Source organism: Chelonoidis abingdonii, chromosome 9, assembly GCF_003597395.2.
Source record: "Chelonoidis abingdonii isolate Lonesome George chromosome 9, CheloAbing_2.0, whole genome shotgun sequence".
NCBI lineage: Eukaryota > Metazoa > Chordata > Testudines > Testudinidae > Chelonoidis > Chelonoidis abingdonii.
This window is the reverse complement of record NC_133777.1, coordinates 31,170,032-31,184,573: the sequence shown is the minus strand read 5'-3', so window position 1 is coordinate 31,184,573 and position 14,542 is coordinate 31,170,032. Positions and strand designations below refer to the sequence as shown.

Below are 14,542 nucleotides of genomic sequence, written 5' to 3'. Positions count from 1 at the left end.
ACCCCTTTCAGTAAGTTGAACGCAGCTACTCAAACCCTCATTCTTCTCTTCGCAGACTAAACAATCCAAGTTCCCTCAGCTCTCTCATAAGTCATGTGCTCCACCGTAATCATTTGTCTGCCCAAGAGACTAATTCCAGTTTCCACATCTCTCTTGACGTCAGGGACCAAAACTGCGACAGAAGATCCCAGATGAGCGCTCACAATGTCGAATCGAGGGAATGAGCATGTCCCCGATCGTGCCTGGAGCCCTACTATAGCAGCCCAAATGGCCGTTAGCTTCTTGGCACCAAGGGTACATGTTTCGACTCATACAACAGCGTCTTGGTCCCGCGGCAACCCTAGGTCCTTTTCCGCAGAACTGTGCTCACCAATTCAGTCCCTAGTCGTACAGGAGGGATCGCTGCATTGGGTACTGTCTAGACTCATCAAGGTTTCTTTGCCCAATCCTCTATTGTTTAGGCTCCCTGTACCTACCCCTACCCTCCAGTGAGCTAGCCCCCTTCCATATAAGTATTCACTGCAACACTCGCTGATCCGAATCAGCCAGTCCCGCATCCTCTAAGATATTAATGAACAGCTATACGAAAAAACCGACCCAGGACCGACCTTGGGGCACTCCGCTTGATACTCGCTGCCAACTAGACATGGAGCCATTGAGCACGTCCCATCGGACCCGGATGATCTAGGCACTTCTATCACCTTAAATATCCATCAACCAGCCATTCTCTCTTAACTTACCGACAATACTGTGGGAGACCATATTCAAATAGCTTGCTAAAGTAAGGATTCTAACACATCCACTGCTTCCCCTCATCCACAACCAGTTATTCCTAATAGAAGGTAATGAGTGTTAGTCAGGCCTGACTTGCCCTGGGAACTCCAATGCGATGTCCTGCATCACTTTCTCAATCCTCTAGTGCGTCAAATGAGTCTTGACACCACTCCATGACTTTTCCCAGGGATAAGAGTGAGCGACTGGCCTAAGTAAAGTTCCAGTCGGATCTCTTCGTCCCTTTTTTAATAGATGGCACTACAGTAGCCTTTTTTCAGTCAGCCCTGAACCTCCCCATTGCCATGAGTTTGCTAAGATAATGGCATGCGCACTCGGCAGTCACACTCCCAAAAATCCCTAGCACCTACAGATGCAGCGCATGCCAACCCATGGATTTGTCTCATATAGCTTTTCTAAATATCCGAAACAATTCTTCTCCCAAGGACTGCCCCTCTCACTCACTGCTGTGTGCCAGTGTGAATAATGCTGGGAAGCTGACCTGTTTGTGAAGAAGAGGCAAACAAAGCTTTAGTATTTAGCTTTTTCCACACCCTCGCTATCCAGTAGGTCGCTCCCTCAATTCAGTAAGGCCACAACCTTCCTTGACTTTCTTCTTGTGCGAACATCACGCCGGTTCCAAAGAGGATGGATCTAGACTGTTCTCAGTGGTACCAGATGACAGAACAAGGAGTAATGGTCTTAAGTTGCACTGGGGGAGGTTTAGGTTGGATATTAGGAAAAACTTTTTCAGTAGGAGGGTGGTGAAGCACTGGAATGGGCTACCTAGGGAGGTGGTGGAATCTCCTTCCTTAGAGGGTTTTAAGGTCAGGCTTCACAAAGTCCTTGCTGGGATGATTTAGTTGGGGATTGGTCCTGCTTTGAGCAGGAGGTTGGACTAGCTGACCTCCTGAGGTCCCTTCCAACCCTGAGATTCTATGATTCTATGAACAGTGGGGGACCGATAGGCCAGGCCCATCCACTTTTTGCCACGTGTCTGACCCCTGCCCGTCCTCTAACTCCCAAGATCCCACCCCCTGGCCAGGCCAGAAGCTGGAGCCTGGCTCAGGTCAGACCATGCCATCTGAGTCCCCTGCCCAGGGCAGATAGAGGGTCTGTGGCTCCCCAGAGCTGCCTGGGTGGCTCTTACCATGGCCTGGCTGCAGCTCTTCGGCCCCCAAGGCCCCACTTCTAGGCCGTAAGCCAGAGTTGGGTTGGAGTAAGTGCTGTGCAGGTAGCTGTAGGGAGCCGTGGACCTTCTACCAGCCCTGGGCAGGATACCCCAGGGTCTGGGACATAGGCCAGGGGCTGCTGTCAGGTCCTCCCACCCCAGGCAGTTGAAGGGGTCTGGGCTCCCCGTCCTGGTTGGCCAGGGGGCAGGGCCTCAGGGGAAAAAGGAGGGGCAGGGTGGGGCCATGAAGGGAGAGGGGCCTTGTGGCCCCCACTTTTAGAAAGAATCCATCACCCCTGCTCCCAAGTATCTGTACTGCAACCAGTGCTGTTCAACATATTCATAAATGATCTGGAAACGGGGGTAAACAGCGAGGTGGCAAAATTTGCAGATGATACAAAAATGATTGAAAACAGTTAAGTTCAAAGCTGGCTGTGAGGAGTTACAAAGGTATCTCACCTAACCACAGAACTGTGCAATAAAATGGCAGATGAAATTCAATATTGATAAGTGTAAAGTCATGCAGAGTGGAAAAAATAATTCCAACTATACATAGAAAATGATGGAGTCTAAATTAGCTGTTACCAGTCAAGAAAGATCGTGGAGTCATTGTAGACAGTTCTCTGAAAATATTTGCTCAATGTGCACCGGCAGTCAAAAAAGCTAAGAGAATGTTAGGAACCACTAGGAAAGGGATAGATTATAGGACAGAAAATATCATGCCACTATATTAATCCATGCTGTGCCCACACACAGAATAATGTGTGCAGTTCTGATTGCACCATCTTAAAAAAGACAGAATTGGAAAAGATACAGAGAAGGACAACAAAAATGACTGGGGTATGGAAGAGCTTCTGTACAAGGAGAGAACAGGACTACTCCACTTACAAAAGAGACAACTAAGATTGGATATGACAAAGGACTATAAAATCGTGAATGCAGTGGAGAATGCACAGTCAATCTATGGAAGTCATTCCCAGAGGATGTTGTGAGGGCAAAAGGTGTAACCCGATTCCAAAAAGAACTAGACAATTTCATAGTCAGAACCTTGCACAAAAGTGTTAGCTCCCTCTGGACAGTGAAGGTCCACGCAAGACCCACGCACAGCAAGTGCAACTATAACACTGCAGACACCAATCATGAGGGAGGCCTGCTGTGAAACCTGCCCACCAGCTGGCAGACACAGCATGGGGGGGAAATCAATCTTATCTATTGTGCCCATAGCACACATGCACCAGTGTATTGGTGGGCAGAGTGAGAGTATGACGTGTGACTGGGGAGCAGCGTGCATGGAGGCAGCCAGCCATGGGAAGGGTCTCACAGGGCAGCTTGCTGAGCCACATGGACTGTGCTCACTATGGACCAATAACAGCAGTTCCTTCAGACAGGCACAATTCCCAGAGGCTTCAACTGAAGTTGTTCTTGAATGAGGGCTGCAGGATTGAGCTGCCCTACTGATAACTGCACATATCTAGAGCTAGGGACCAAGAAGATGTGGGTTCAATTCCCAATTCTGTCAGTGACCCATGTGGGATGTTGGGCAACTCCCTTCACTGTCTTGTGCCTCAGTTTCCCCACCAGTAAAGGGGAGATAGTAGCAGGGTCAGCCTTAGGGGTCGACCACCCAGGCAACTACCCAGGAGTGTGATGCACAGACATTGCTCAAACCCCTCCCCCACAATGTTCCTCCATCCTCCCCTAGGGGGCTGTGAGTGGGGAAGCAAGGAGCAACACAAGTACTTATAGAGCCGAGGTGGGAAAAGTGACCTGGATGCAGGGGGCCCTGATGTTGGTCCTCATTTTCCCCCATCTCCCTACGGGTATGTGGAGGATCATTGTTGGGGGGTGGGGAGAGTGATCAGCAATGCCAGCTGCTTCATGCATCTAGGTCAGTTTCCCCACATGGGTGCAGGGCTTAAGGGGCAAAGGGGGCACGAGGCAGGGGTTGGGGATGCAGGTGGAGAGTCATTCGTTTCAGGGCAATGGGAGGCACTGCACTCACAGGGGTCAGGAGCGCCAAAATGCTAGTTCACACAGGGTGCCATTTTCCCTGAAGCTGGCCCTCGTTAGCAGTAATGAGCTCCTTTGTAACTTGATTTGAGATTACTGATGAAAAGAGCTAGCTATTATTATTACTGACTGTTTCCAAAGAGGGAGGGTTTTTGAGGGTTTGGAGTGAGGGACCCCAGGATTCTATTTCCAGCACTGCTGCCATTTTGCTGGATGTCCTTGGGCATGTCACGTACTCTGTCAGTGCCTCAGTTTCCCCACCTATAAAATGGGAATAGTAACATAGACCTACCTCACACATGGTTCATTTGTCAATTTTGCAAACTGCTTTAAGATCCTCACATGGAAAGAAATTTAAAAGTCTATAAGTAATTACACACACACACACACACACACACACACAGAGTTGAACACACAGGTAACCTTTGGACTAGAACATGGCCACTCTTCGCTACTAGCAACACTACCTAACAGTTTATAGGAGGAGACTAACTTCTCTAATTGAAGCTGCTCAGGGACTTGCAGCTCAGCCAGAATGTAATTACTCAGCCTGGAAGCTGGCCAGGACACTGGGGCTAACACCTCCTGTGAAAAGTGTCACAGGAACTTTGATGCTCACAAGCGGTCAGGCCCTGGAGTTTATAGCTCAACAGAAGGACACAGGAGCCCCACCTGTGAGTGCTGAGAAAGCAGAGGAGGGAGGGGGTCTGTTATTCCACTGGTATCCTGAACTCATATGTGCTAGTAAATGTGAAAAAAATCCCAGCCCTCCAAACCAAGCCATCTACAGAGTGAACACAAATCCCTGTGGGAAACCAAGACAGCTATGCTGGGTTGAGTGGTTGCTAGGTGACCTCAGTACATATATGGAAAGAAACATGAAAATAAATCTAATCAGAGACATGTGGAGGCAAGGGGAGGAAAGTGGTTCTGTTGCAGAAACTGCTCAGAGCAGAATGTCCAGGCCTCTTGGAGATAGCCCTTTCCTTGACGGGAGCTGAGGATGCCAGGCAGAAGAGCACATCTTCTTTAGATGTTTTATAAGGGGTGGTTGCCCCTTGCCCTATTTTGTCCCCTAACTCGGATGGAGAGATTGGCCAAAGACGCAAAGTTCAGACCCAAACATTTCAAGCTAACTTTACTCCAGTTACCATAGTACTGGAGCAGCGAAGCGGCATCAGTGCACATTTCATGAGAGTTTGAGGTGGCCTAGTAGCACCTAAGTGCTGCCATAGCTTCACTAGCTGTGCCTGACCTAGCTAGCTCAAAACTAGCTCTGTTACATCTACATAAGCTGCAATGACACCCTAGAATCGCACTGCTGATGTACCCTTAGAAGTTGAAATGTAATGGCCCTGGAGCACTCTGGTCCCAGGTCCCATTTGGGAGCAGCTGCCAGGCACCTTGCAAGAACCATAGGTTTTGTCTATTTGGTTTTGGGGGAAGGAGAAGGGAACCGAGGGAAGATTGGGATGGTGTTTGGCTCATGGAGCAATCCTGTCACCAGTACAGTCCCCTTGGTTTTCCTGGTCAACCAGTCCACTGACGGAGGGAGCTTTCCTGGGATGACTGGTTACTTATGAAAAATACTCTTGAGAGAGGGGGTAGCATTGCCAATTCTCACAATTTAATCCCAAATCTCATGATAATTGGTGTTTGTTTTAAATCTCCAGCTTCTGGAACCATGTGATGATGATGCTTTAATTTTTTTAAAGTAAGTTTCTAGTCCTTGTGGTTGGAGAGAGAGACTAAGGACAAACGAGAAAGCAAAGCAAAAGAACCTCAGATTTATCAAGGATTTTTTTAATCTCACAAGTTTTAGGGCCTGACTTGCATTTTTTGAATATTCTGGATTGACCAATGAGGATTCTCGTTATTGTTTCAATTCCCCAAGTCACACATTCCCTGTGGATCTTTATCTGGATTGCTTAAGGACAGAAAAGCAAAACATGTAAGTGGGTTTCGAATGAAAAGGTGTTAAACTAGATCAAGAGGAGAGAAGGACAGAAGGAGGCAAGGGACAGTGACAAATGGCAGCAGATGGAGCAAAAGAGAGAGAAAGAGAAACAGAAGACTTAAATATAACAAAAGTGCTGGAGAAATATGGAGAAAGTGAAACAAGTGCTGGAAATAAATATTAAGGTAAAAGGAAGGAGAAAGAAAATGGATGGGGAAGAGGAAAGAATTGACACCAGAGAGCATGTTAACAGCAGAGAGAGAGAGAAAAAAATAAATGGTAGTGTAAATGGAGCAAAGAGCATGGGGGTTGCGTTTATTTTAGAAAGTTCACGTGTTTAGTATTGCAAGTTGACAAGAATATATACACACTCAGCTCTCCTTTGCCTCTGCAGCCCCTTGAGCCATGCCAGAAGGAAATGAGGTCAAGCTCATAAAATTAGCCTTTTGTTCAGTGCTGCTTGCATGAAACCTGACTTGGAGGGATCTGATCACAAGCACATGCTCAAGGCCAGCCATCCCTGTGAACGCTGGAATTTTCCAGGCACAGAATCTCAGCAGAGGCTGGGTTTCTTTCTGAGCTGAAGACACCCGCTCAAGGTGGAGTTCCACCCAGACAACCCCACTCCTGCCACCCAGTGACTTCATGGCATTTTAGGAGGAAGGGAGGGAAAGGTTCAGTGGAAAGACTTGCTAGGTCTCCATCACTGATATCCAAGTTCGAGTGGTTGGAGGTGCCTAGAAGATTTCTCAAACATCCATCCAATTGTTTGCTGGTTGCATCGGGGTCCTTGAATTAAATGTGCTTTGGATCAGGTCCACAGCATTGGAGTATCATCACCTGACATGTGGGCCACATGGCTCACTGTTGCATCATGCTGCTGGGCCCCATAGCTCTGCCCACAGGCAGAAGGAGATCCGGCTAAAGTTTAGATTCTATAACTTTAGTGAACTTTGTAGCCAACAGCAGAAGCCAGGCGTGAGCTTCTCAAGTTCAACTCCACCTGGAGCCTCTCATCTCTATCCCAATCCTGCCTTCTCCCTCTTCCCAGAACTGACCACCCAGCTGGACTTTTAGAAGTTTACTGTAGGCCCCTGTGGAGATTTTTGGACAACATGATCAGTTCAGGCCTCCTGTAACCCTTTTCCTCAGCAGTAGATCACAGGTATGTTTACTCTTCATTGACTTTTGCCTTGAGTGTCATGTCCTGATTACTTGAGCTGGACACAATTTATCAGCTGAAACTTGGCTGAAAAAAAACCATGTTTGTGTGGACCAAAACATTTTGCAAATTCCAGCTGAATTTGCCAAGCTGGTTGTTGGGGGAGGGAGGGGGTGGACAGAAAAAATGCTGAAAAATCCTAAATGTTTTGTTTTGATATTTTTCCACTTGAAATTCTGTTTTGTTTAGGATTTCACTGCATTTTTATTGATAGGTTAAAAAACCACAAACCAAAACAAAATGTTTCAGCTCAAATTAAATCTTTTGTCTGATCTAAATTAAGTTTTTATTTTTTTATTTCACTGAAAATAATTATTTTGTGTTGACCCACAATGATTTTTTTCCCCTATTTTTGGTTTGGCCACTGAACCGAAAATTCAGTTATTCACACAACTCTACTCTGAAGGGTCAGAGTCAATCTCAGTGACTCAGAGAGATTCACTTGCTTTATAGCTGAACCATATGCTGGCCTGGGCTCACTTGAAATCCAGATTGCATTGACTCCAAAGGTTTTTTAAACTTTCAGTGAATCTGAATGCAGTCATTGCTGTGGGAATGAAACCACAGATTTGCCCCAGTTTCACCTGGTTTCAGAATTCCTTGTGAACATTTTGAACATCTCTGGGAATCATGAGTGGGAACCTTTCCTGAAACTTTGAAGTTTCACCCCTTCTCTTTGAGAGACCCTTGTATTGACTAATATATGCTGGCCAGCATATAAATATATATCATATTAATAAGATTTATTATCCACACCATATATATTAGTATCCATTAAGCACTAGTAATATTAAGCACAGTGATATAACATAAACTGGCCTATACCATAAGCTTGTTCACTTATAAGTATACTAAGTATCCCATATCTCCTTGTATTTGCTGAAGTAAACATATGGCATAAGCAGACAGGAAACTTGTCAAAGTCAAGAGACATTTATTCTATATCTTAGTACAGACTAGGAAGTTCCTTCATGGACCAGTACCTGGAATGCTAGTATCCACAACAAAGATAAGGATGGAGCAGAAAAATGAATTAGGGAACTGGGACAAACTAATGAGTTGGATTTTAGTGATGTATAAAGAGATGGTCTGAAGTAAATAGGATGAAATTCAATAGGGACAAATGCAAAATACTCCATTTAGGAAGGAAGAATCATTTGCACACATACAAAATGGGAAATGACTGCCTAGGAAGGAGTACTGCGGAAAGGGATCTAGGGTCATAAGCTAAATATGAGTCAGCAGTGTAAGAATGTTGCAAAAAAAGTGAACATCATTCTGGGATGGATTAGTAGGAATGTTGTAAGCAGGACATGAGAAGTAAATCTTCTGCTTTACTCCATGCTGATTATGCCTCAACTAGAGTATTGTTCTGGGCACCACATTTCAGGAAAGATGTGGACTAATTGAAGAAAGTCCAGCAACAAAAATGATTAAAGGTCTAGAAAACATGACCTATGAGGGAAGATTGAAAAAAATGGATTTGTTTAGTCTGGAAAAGAGAAGACTGAGAAAGGACATGATAACAGTTTTCAAGTACATAAAAGGTTGTTCCAAGGAGGCGGGAGAAGAATTGTTTTTCTTAACCTCTGAGGATAGGACAAGAAGCAATGGGCTTAAATTGCAGCAAGGGAGCTTTAGATTGGCCATTAGGAAAAAATTCCTAGCAGTTAGGGTGGTTAAGCGCTGGAATAAATTGTCTAGAAAGGTTGTGGAATCTCCTTCATGGGAGATTTTTAAGAGCAGGTTAGACAAACACCTGTCAGGAATGGTCTAGACAATACTTAGTCCTGCCGTGAGTTCAGGGGACTGGACTAGATGATCTCTATTTGTAACTTGTATAATCATATAAATAATACCAACTAAAACATGTAACTTGGGGAGCACACCTTCTGTATTAGGTGACTGTAATGCATGGGGCAGCTTGGAGACTGGTATTAATAGAAAGAATCTTTTTCTCATACCATATTAATAAACCTTACTGACATTGGTTATTTGGTCTTTGGTCATAATGACCAAATCATGGTCAAGCCATTGACTACACAACTGATCAGCACTTGTCATCATACCCTTTTCACTTCTCAGATACAACTATTTAGATAAGCTCCTCCTTACTTTGTGACTCTGGGCCAATCACTTTGTCTCCCTATGTTTCAATTTCCATGTCTGCAGGATGGGGCTAATAAAATGTAAGCACCTTGGTTAAGGAGTTGCTGTGAGATCTCTGGATGACAAACACTATTCTATAAGTACCAAAGAGTATTAATTATGAGTTATATTTGAGCATTGTTAGCTAGAGTGCAAATCTAACATGGATGCTATTGTGATGTTGCCAGCATGAGATTGCAATTTCCTGATGATGGAGTGAGTCATTAAGGGGTTGATTGCAAAGAGGAAAGGTTCAGTTTACACTTAAATATCTTAGCAATCAAAACGGACTGAAAATAACAGCTGAAAGTAGAATGGTGTTGTGGATTGGTCCTGCTTTGAGCAGGGGGTTGGACTAGATAACCTTCTGAGGTCTCTTTCAACCCTGATATTCAATGATTCTATGAAAATGTGGCAGGGACAGGATCACCCAGTCTTGTCAGTTGCCTTTTAAGATACTTTTGTTGTGTGGATGGCAAGAGGAAGACAGGGTGTCCATACAGTACACAAAACCCAGCTCACACAGTCCAGTGATTTGGCTGCTTCACTAAAAGGCGATGTAACCAGCTCAATTATTGGGTTGGAATTTTGTAAATTTCTTCCAGGCCATGAGCTATGACCTGGGTGGATTGACTGAATGTTTAAAGAGATTAGAAACAGCAATTAACATTTTAAAGGTGATTTTACCAATTAAGAAACCTGCCTGAAACCATCACTAAGGGAGGTCATCAGGAAGCCAGAGCAGATCACGGAGTACAGGAGTGAAAAATGATGCCCTGAGGGCTTCCAGTGGGAGTTCAGTCACCCAAATCCCCCTTGGGGAGTGCTCACGAGGAAAGAACAGACACCAAAAGCAGCCCCCTCCTCTCCTGCTAGAGTTTCCAAATGAATCAGCAACACCTCGTGATCAACAGCACTGACGGCAGCTGAGTTGACAGAGCTATTGGTCTTAGTGTGGACACTGATTCCCATACAGTCTTTGGCTTCTCTGCTGAAAATGTCAATGAGAGGGCCAATAAATGCCAATTGTGAGACCAGTTTTCATGATGTGAGACCCATATTGATTAGGAACTGGACTGAAACCCACCAATTAATCATATATAGTCCCCCAAACCACTACTGATGGCTACAGTTCTTGGTCTCTACCATCCATGGCTGGCTCCAAACAGGTGTCCTAGATTTCTATAGCTCATTACCAAACTCCTAGATTGTCTGCACTGAGACATCCTAGCCACACTTTGCTGCACTGCTAGCATGGAACCTGTAGCCTTGTGCTGAGCAGCAGCAGCACACACAGGGCCATCATACTCATCCAGTCTACACCATCATGTAGGGCTTCCCCAGGGGAACTGAGCGTGGAGCTTGGAGAAGTGTCCTGGTTCTTGTGTATCAGCCAGCCCATTCTGGATGTGCTTATCTCAATAACCACTAGGGAGCTGGCCAAGCTAAGGGAATCACAGGGATCAGTGAGGTCTGGTGAGCTGGGGTTTCCATAGGTTCATCCATATTATCTGTGAGGGAAGGAGGAGTTAAATTCCATGGGTTTCCTGTCACACACACTAACCTTTGTTTTAAGTTCCAACTTAAAACAAAATATGCAAAGCAAACCTCAGCCAAAAGCTACAACACTGGCCTATTTTGGGGTCAAAGTCATGTGAAACCACTGAGTGTCCCTGTTCTGACCTTTACGATGCTCATCACACCAGACCTCCTGCACAATGCAGTGCTAAACAGTGCAACAGAGCCTGTATCCTATCCCCTGTACAACTGCAGAGCACTCCATGGTGCAGAATACAGGCAAGAAACAGGGCATAACTACAAATCAGTTTGTAGCTGGAGTGCACTGCAAATGAGATCTCATGGTGCAGTGCTACTGAGCCAAGGAGCACAGTGCACATCACCCCAGAATGCAGTACTTCTGGGCCCCAGAGTACAGCGCAGCTCAGCCCCCAGAATGCAGTGCTGCTGGGCCCCAGAGTACAGCGCAGCTCAGGCCCTGCGATGCAGTGCTGCTGGGGCCCAGGAGTACGGGGCAGCTCAGGTCCTGCGATGTTGTGATGCAGGGTCCAGGAGTACAGCGCAGCTCAGGCCCTGCGATGCAGTGATGCTAGGCCTAGGAGTACAGCGCAGCTCAGCCCCACAGTGCAGTGATGCTGGGCCCAGGAGTACAGTGCAGCTCAGGCCCTGCGATGCTGTGATGCTGAGCCCAGGAGTACAGCGCAGCTCAGGCCCTGTGATGCAGTGATGCTAGGCCCCAGGAGTACAGCGCAGCTCAGCTCCACAGTGCAGTGCTGCTGGGCCCAGGAATACAGCGCAGCTCAGGCCCTGCGATGCAGTGCTGCTGGGCCCAGGAGTACAGCGCAGCTCAGGCCCTGTGGTGCAGTGCTGCTAGGCCCCATTCTGAGGTTCACCACCCAGTTCACTCTGATCTATATAAGGTGTTAACAGGATGTCAATCACCCTAGTGTATAATGGCATCTTCCCCACATATGCCCCCACCCACTACCTGAATATGCAGGAATGCCTCCCTCTGTCCATCACTGGCTCTGCTCAGACCCTGGGGTCCCATCCTCATTACTTAGGCAGCAGAACTGCAGTAGATGCCTTGGGCTGCTGTGAGCAACTGGGCTGATCGTGATTCAGGTAGACCCCCCCGGGGAGCGGAAGGGAGTTGACGCAGGTGTAAGGGAGTCTCCGCTCCCACAGTGTCCCTGAAAAGGCTGTGGGTGAACAGGCCTTAGTGTGTGTCTAGCTCAGGTACCATGCAGCATTCCTGTCCCTGCACCCCCACCCGCCACACACATAGCCCTCAGGGCCAAAGACTCACCCCGTCCGTTCTGAGAGGGTCTGTAAACGCTGCCCACGCTGACCCTGGCTTGGTTGTCAGATATCACTTGTGGGGCTTCCGGGCTCCTCAGAGGAAGGTAGGGTTCATGTCGCGGAGACCCATAGGGATCCAGGCTCCGGAAAGGTGGCTGGGGTTCCACGTTGTGTGGTGGGACATAGGGCTCCAGTGGCACGTTACCATAAGGGGGGTATCGCCCCAATCGTGGATCAGTTCCATACCCGGGGCTGGCCCCCAAAGGGGACCCAGGGCTGAGCTGTAAGTTGTCCATAGAGGGGATCCCTTGTCCCATTGGCTGCTGGTTCTGAGCTGCCGAATAAGGATCTTGGAAGCCTTGCTCTGCGGTGGCACTAGTGTCATGATACAAGCTGTGGGAGTACCTCCTATCCAGTCCATCAGCGGGCTGGGACTGGGGGGGCACTGCGACATAGGGCCTCCCTGGAGCAGGATAGTAGCCTTGGGCTCGGTAGGGATTCTGGTCCTCCCCATACTCCTCATACTGTGCCCTGGGCTGTAAGGGGTATAGGACACCGACACCAGCAGCAGCTGATGCAACAGCACCCCCTCCGTTTCCTGTGCTGCGGTAGTATAGGTAGCCTTCATCATAGCCCCGAGACACCTGGGCTTCATAGGGCTCATGCTGGTTCCCAAAAGGCAGCTGGGGGAAGGGGAACTGTGGGTAGGAGGGCTGCCCAAAGGAGGAGTGTGAGAATGAAGAAGAGGCGGCGACGGCGGCAGCGGAGGAGCTGGTCTGTCGTTGCCGGCTGGTGGATGGCCTGATCCGCTGGGAGCTGGTGCTGTCTCCGATGGGCCCTTCACGCCAGTTCTCTGGGACTTGGCCAAAGCCAAATGGGTGCCGCGTCTGGCCCCGGATAGTGTCGGAGCCCGCCCTGACTGGCAAGGTGGGTGCTTGCCTCCTGAGGTTCCCATGTCCCCTTCTGCTTTGGCTCCTGGGGGTGTCGGCTAGCAGGACCCTTGTGCTGCCATCCGCTGACTCCTGGCCAGCAGGGACATACTCAGACCCTGTGTTCAAGAGGCTGTACACCCTGCCATTGTTCTCCCACTGGATCATCTGCCTCCACCGGTTGCCATCTGTGTTGCTGCTCTGTGGCTGTTGCCCGTGGACCAGCAGAAAGACCCCGCAGCCCATCACAGCCCACCAGTCCCATAAGCCACAGGCTGTCATTGTGGCCAAAGAGGAGCGGATGCTTTAATGGCTAGTATTTGCAAAACCAAACCAAAGAGGCAGTCTGGATGGCCTCTGCCAGCTGTTCCTCTCTCCAGAGCCTCTATCGCTGCTTCTTGATCTGAACAGCTCTAACTCTGTCCATTTCTGGCCTGTTCTAAACTGCACAGCTCTCCCGCAGGCTGCATGGCCAGGCCAACATATGTGGAATTGACTTGGGAGATAAAAGGAGGAAAAGAGCCGCTTTTGGTCTCAAGGCTTCAGTAAAGTTTGCAGGGCTTCTCCGTGAGTGGTTTTCACATTGCTGCTATGTCCCGAGCAGGGATGTTCCTCTCTCTCTCTCTCTCTGGGCTGGATGGATTTACTCCTCCTGATCTCAATGAATAAGCCTCCACTGGGTCCTAGAGCCCATCAGTTTTCAGTAATTCAGCAGCACTACATAATTTCCCCAATGTTATTTTATATACGGTGTTTGAGTAAAACAGCCTCAAGATGGAACACTATTTATGAGCAACAAGTGTCCACGCAGTTTAGTGCAACCGTTGTTTCTTCCTGAAACAGCCAGCTTGAATAAAGCTGACTGTTTTAACAGCAATGGGGTGCCTTTTGCCCAGAGATCTCAAAGCTCTTTATATCAGAATCCTCCTGTTACTGATGGAGTCAGTGAAATGCTCAGTCAGGCAGAGTGACCTGAAGATCACAAGAATGAGTTAATGACAGATCTGGAGGCAGACCCCCATGTTTCCTATCTCACAGGACCCCACTTCAGACTGCAAAATTCAGACCTGGCTACTGATACCCCGCAAGTCTGGGGCTGTATAGATCCAGAGCCCACCTCCAAATGAAATGCATTCCTGGATTTCAGAGGTCTGAAGGCAGAAAGGAACATTTCTGATCTAGTCCAACCTCTTCTATAGCCCAGGCCAGAAAACCTCACTCAGTGATTCCCATATTGAGCCTAGTTGACCTTGAGAGTATATTTTAAGAAGACATCCAATCTTGATTTAATATACAATGTACATCCCTAATATAGATGGAGAATTTACCACAGCCCTTGGTAGTCTGTTCCAACGGTTAGATTCACTGGGATTTTTTTACTCCAATCCTTTTCATAGCTTTGACCCTTCAGTTTGATGTCTTCTTGAATATAAAGAGTTCAGGTTTCTCTCTGAGATCCCCTGAATTGTTTAACTGCTACCTTAGCCACAGAGTGTGGGTCATGTTTTCAAACT

At 47.5% G+C, this 14,542-nt stretch overlaps 1 protein-coding gene across 1 annotated transcript in view; it reads right to left on the bottom strand.

The window, feature by feature from the left end:
• The window catches only part of LOXL1 (lysyl oxidase like 1), a 41,666-nt gene extending 28,028 nt beyond the window's left edge, over positions 1-13,638 (bottom strand). Inside the window, exon 1 of the mRNA XM_032775730.2 lies at positions 12,107-13,638. Coding sequence (XP_032631621.1) covers positions 12,107-13,310 — 1,204 coding nt within the window. The 5' untranslated portion in view covers positions 13,311-13,638. The remainder of the gene's footprint in view (positions 1-12,106) is intronic.
• Positions 13,639-14,542: the final 904 nt, after the last annotated feature.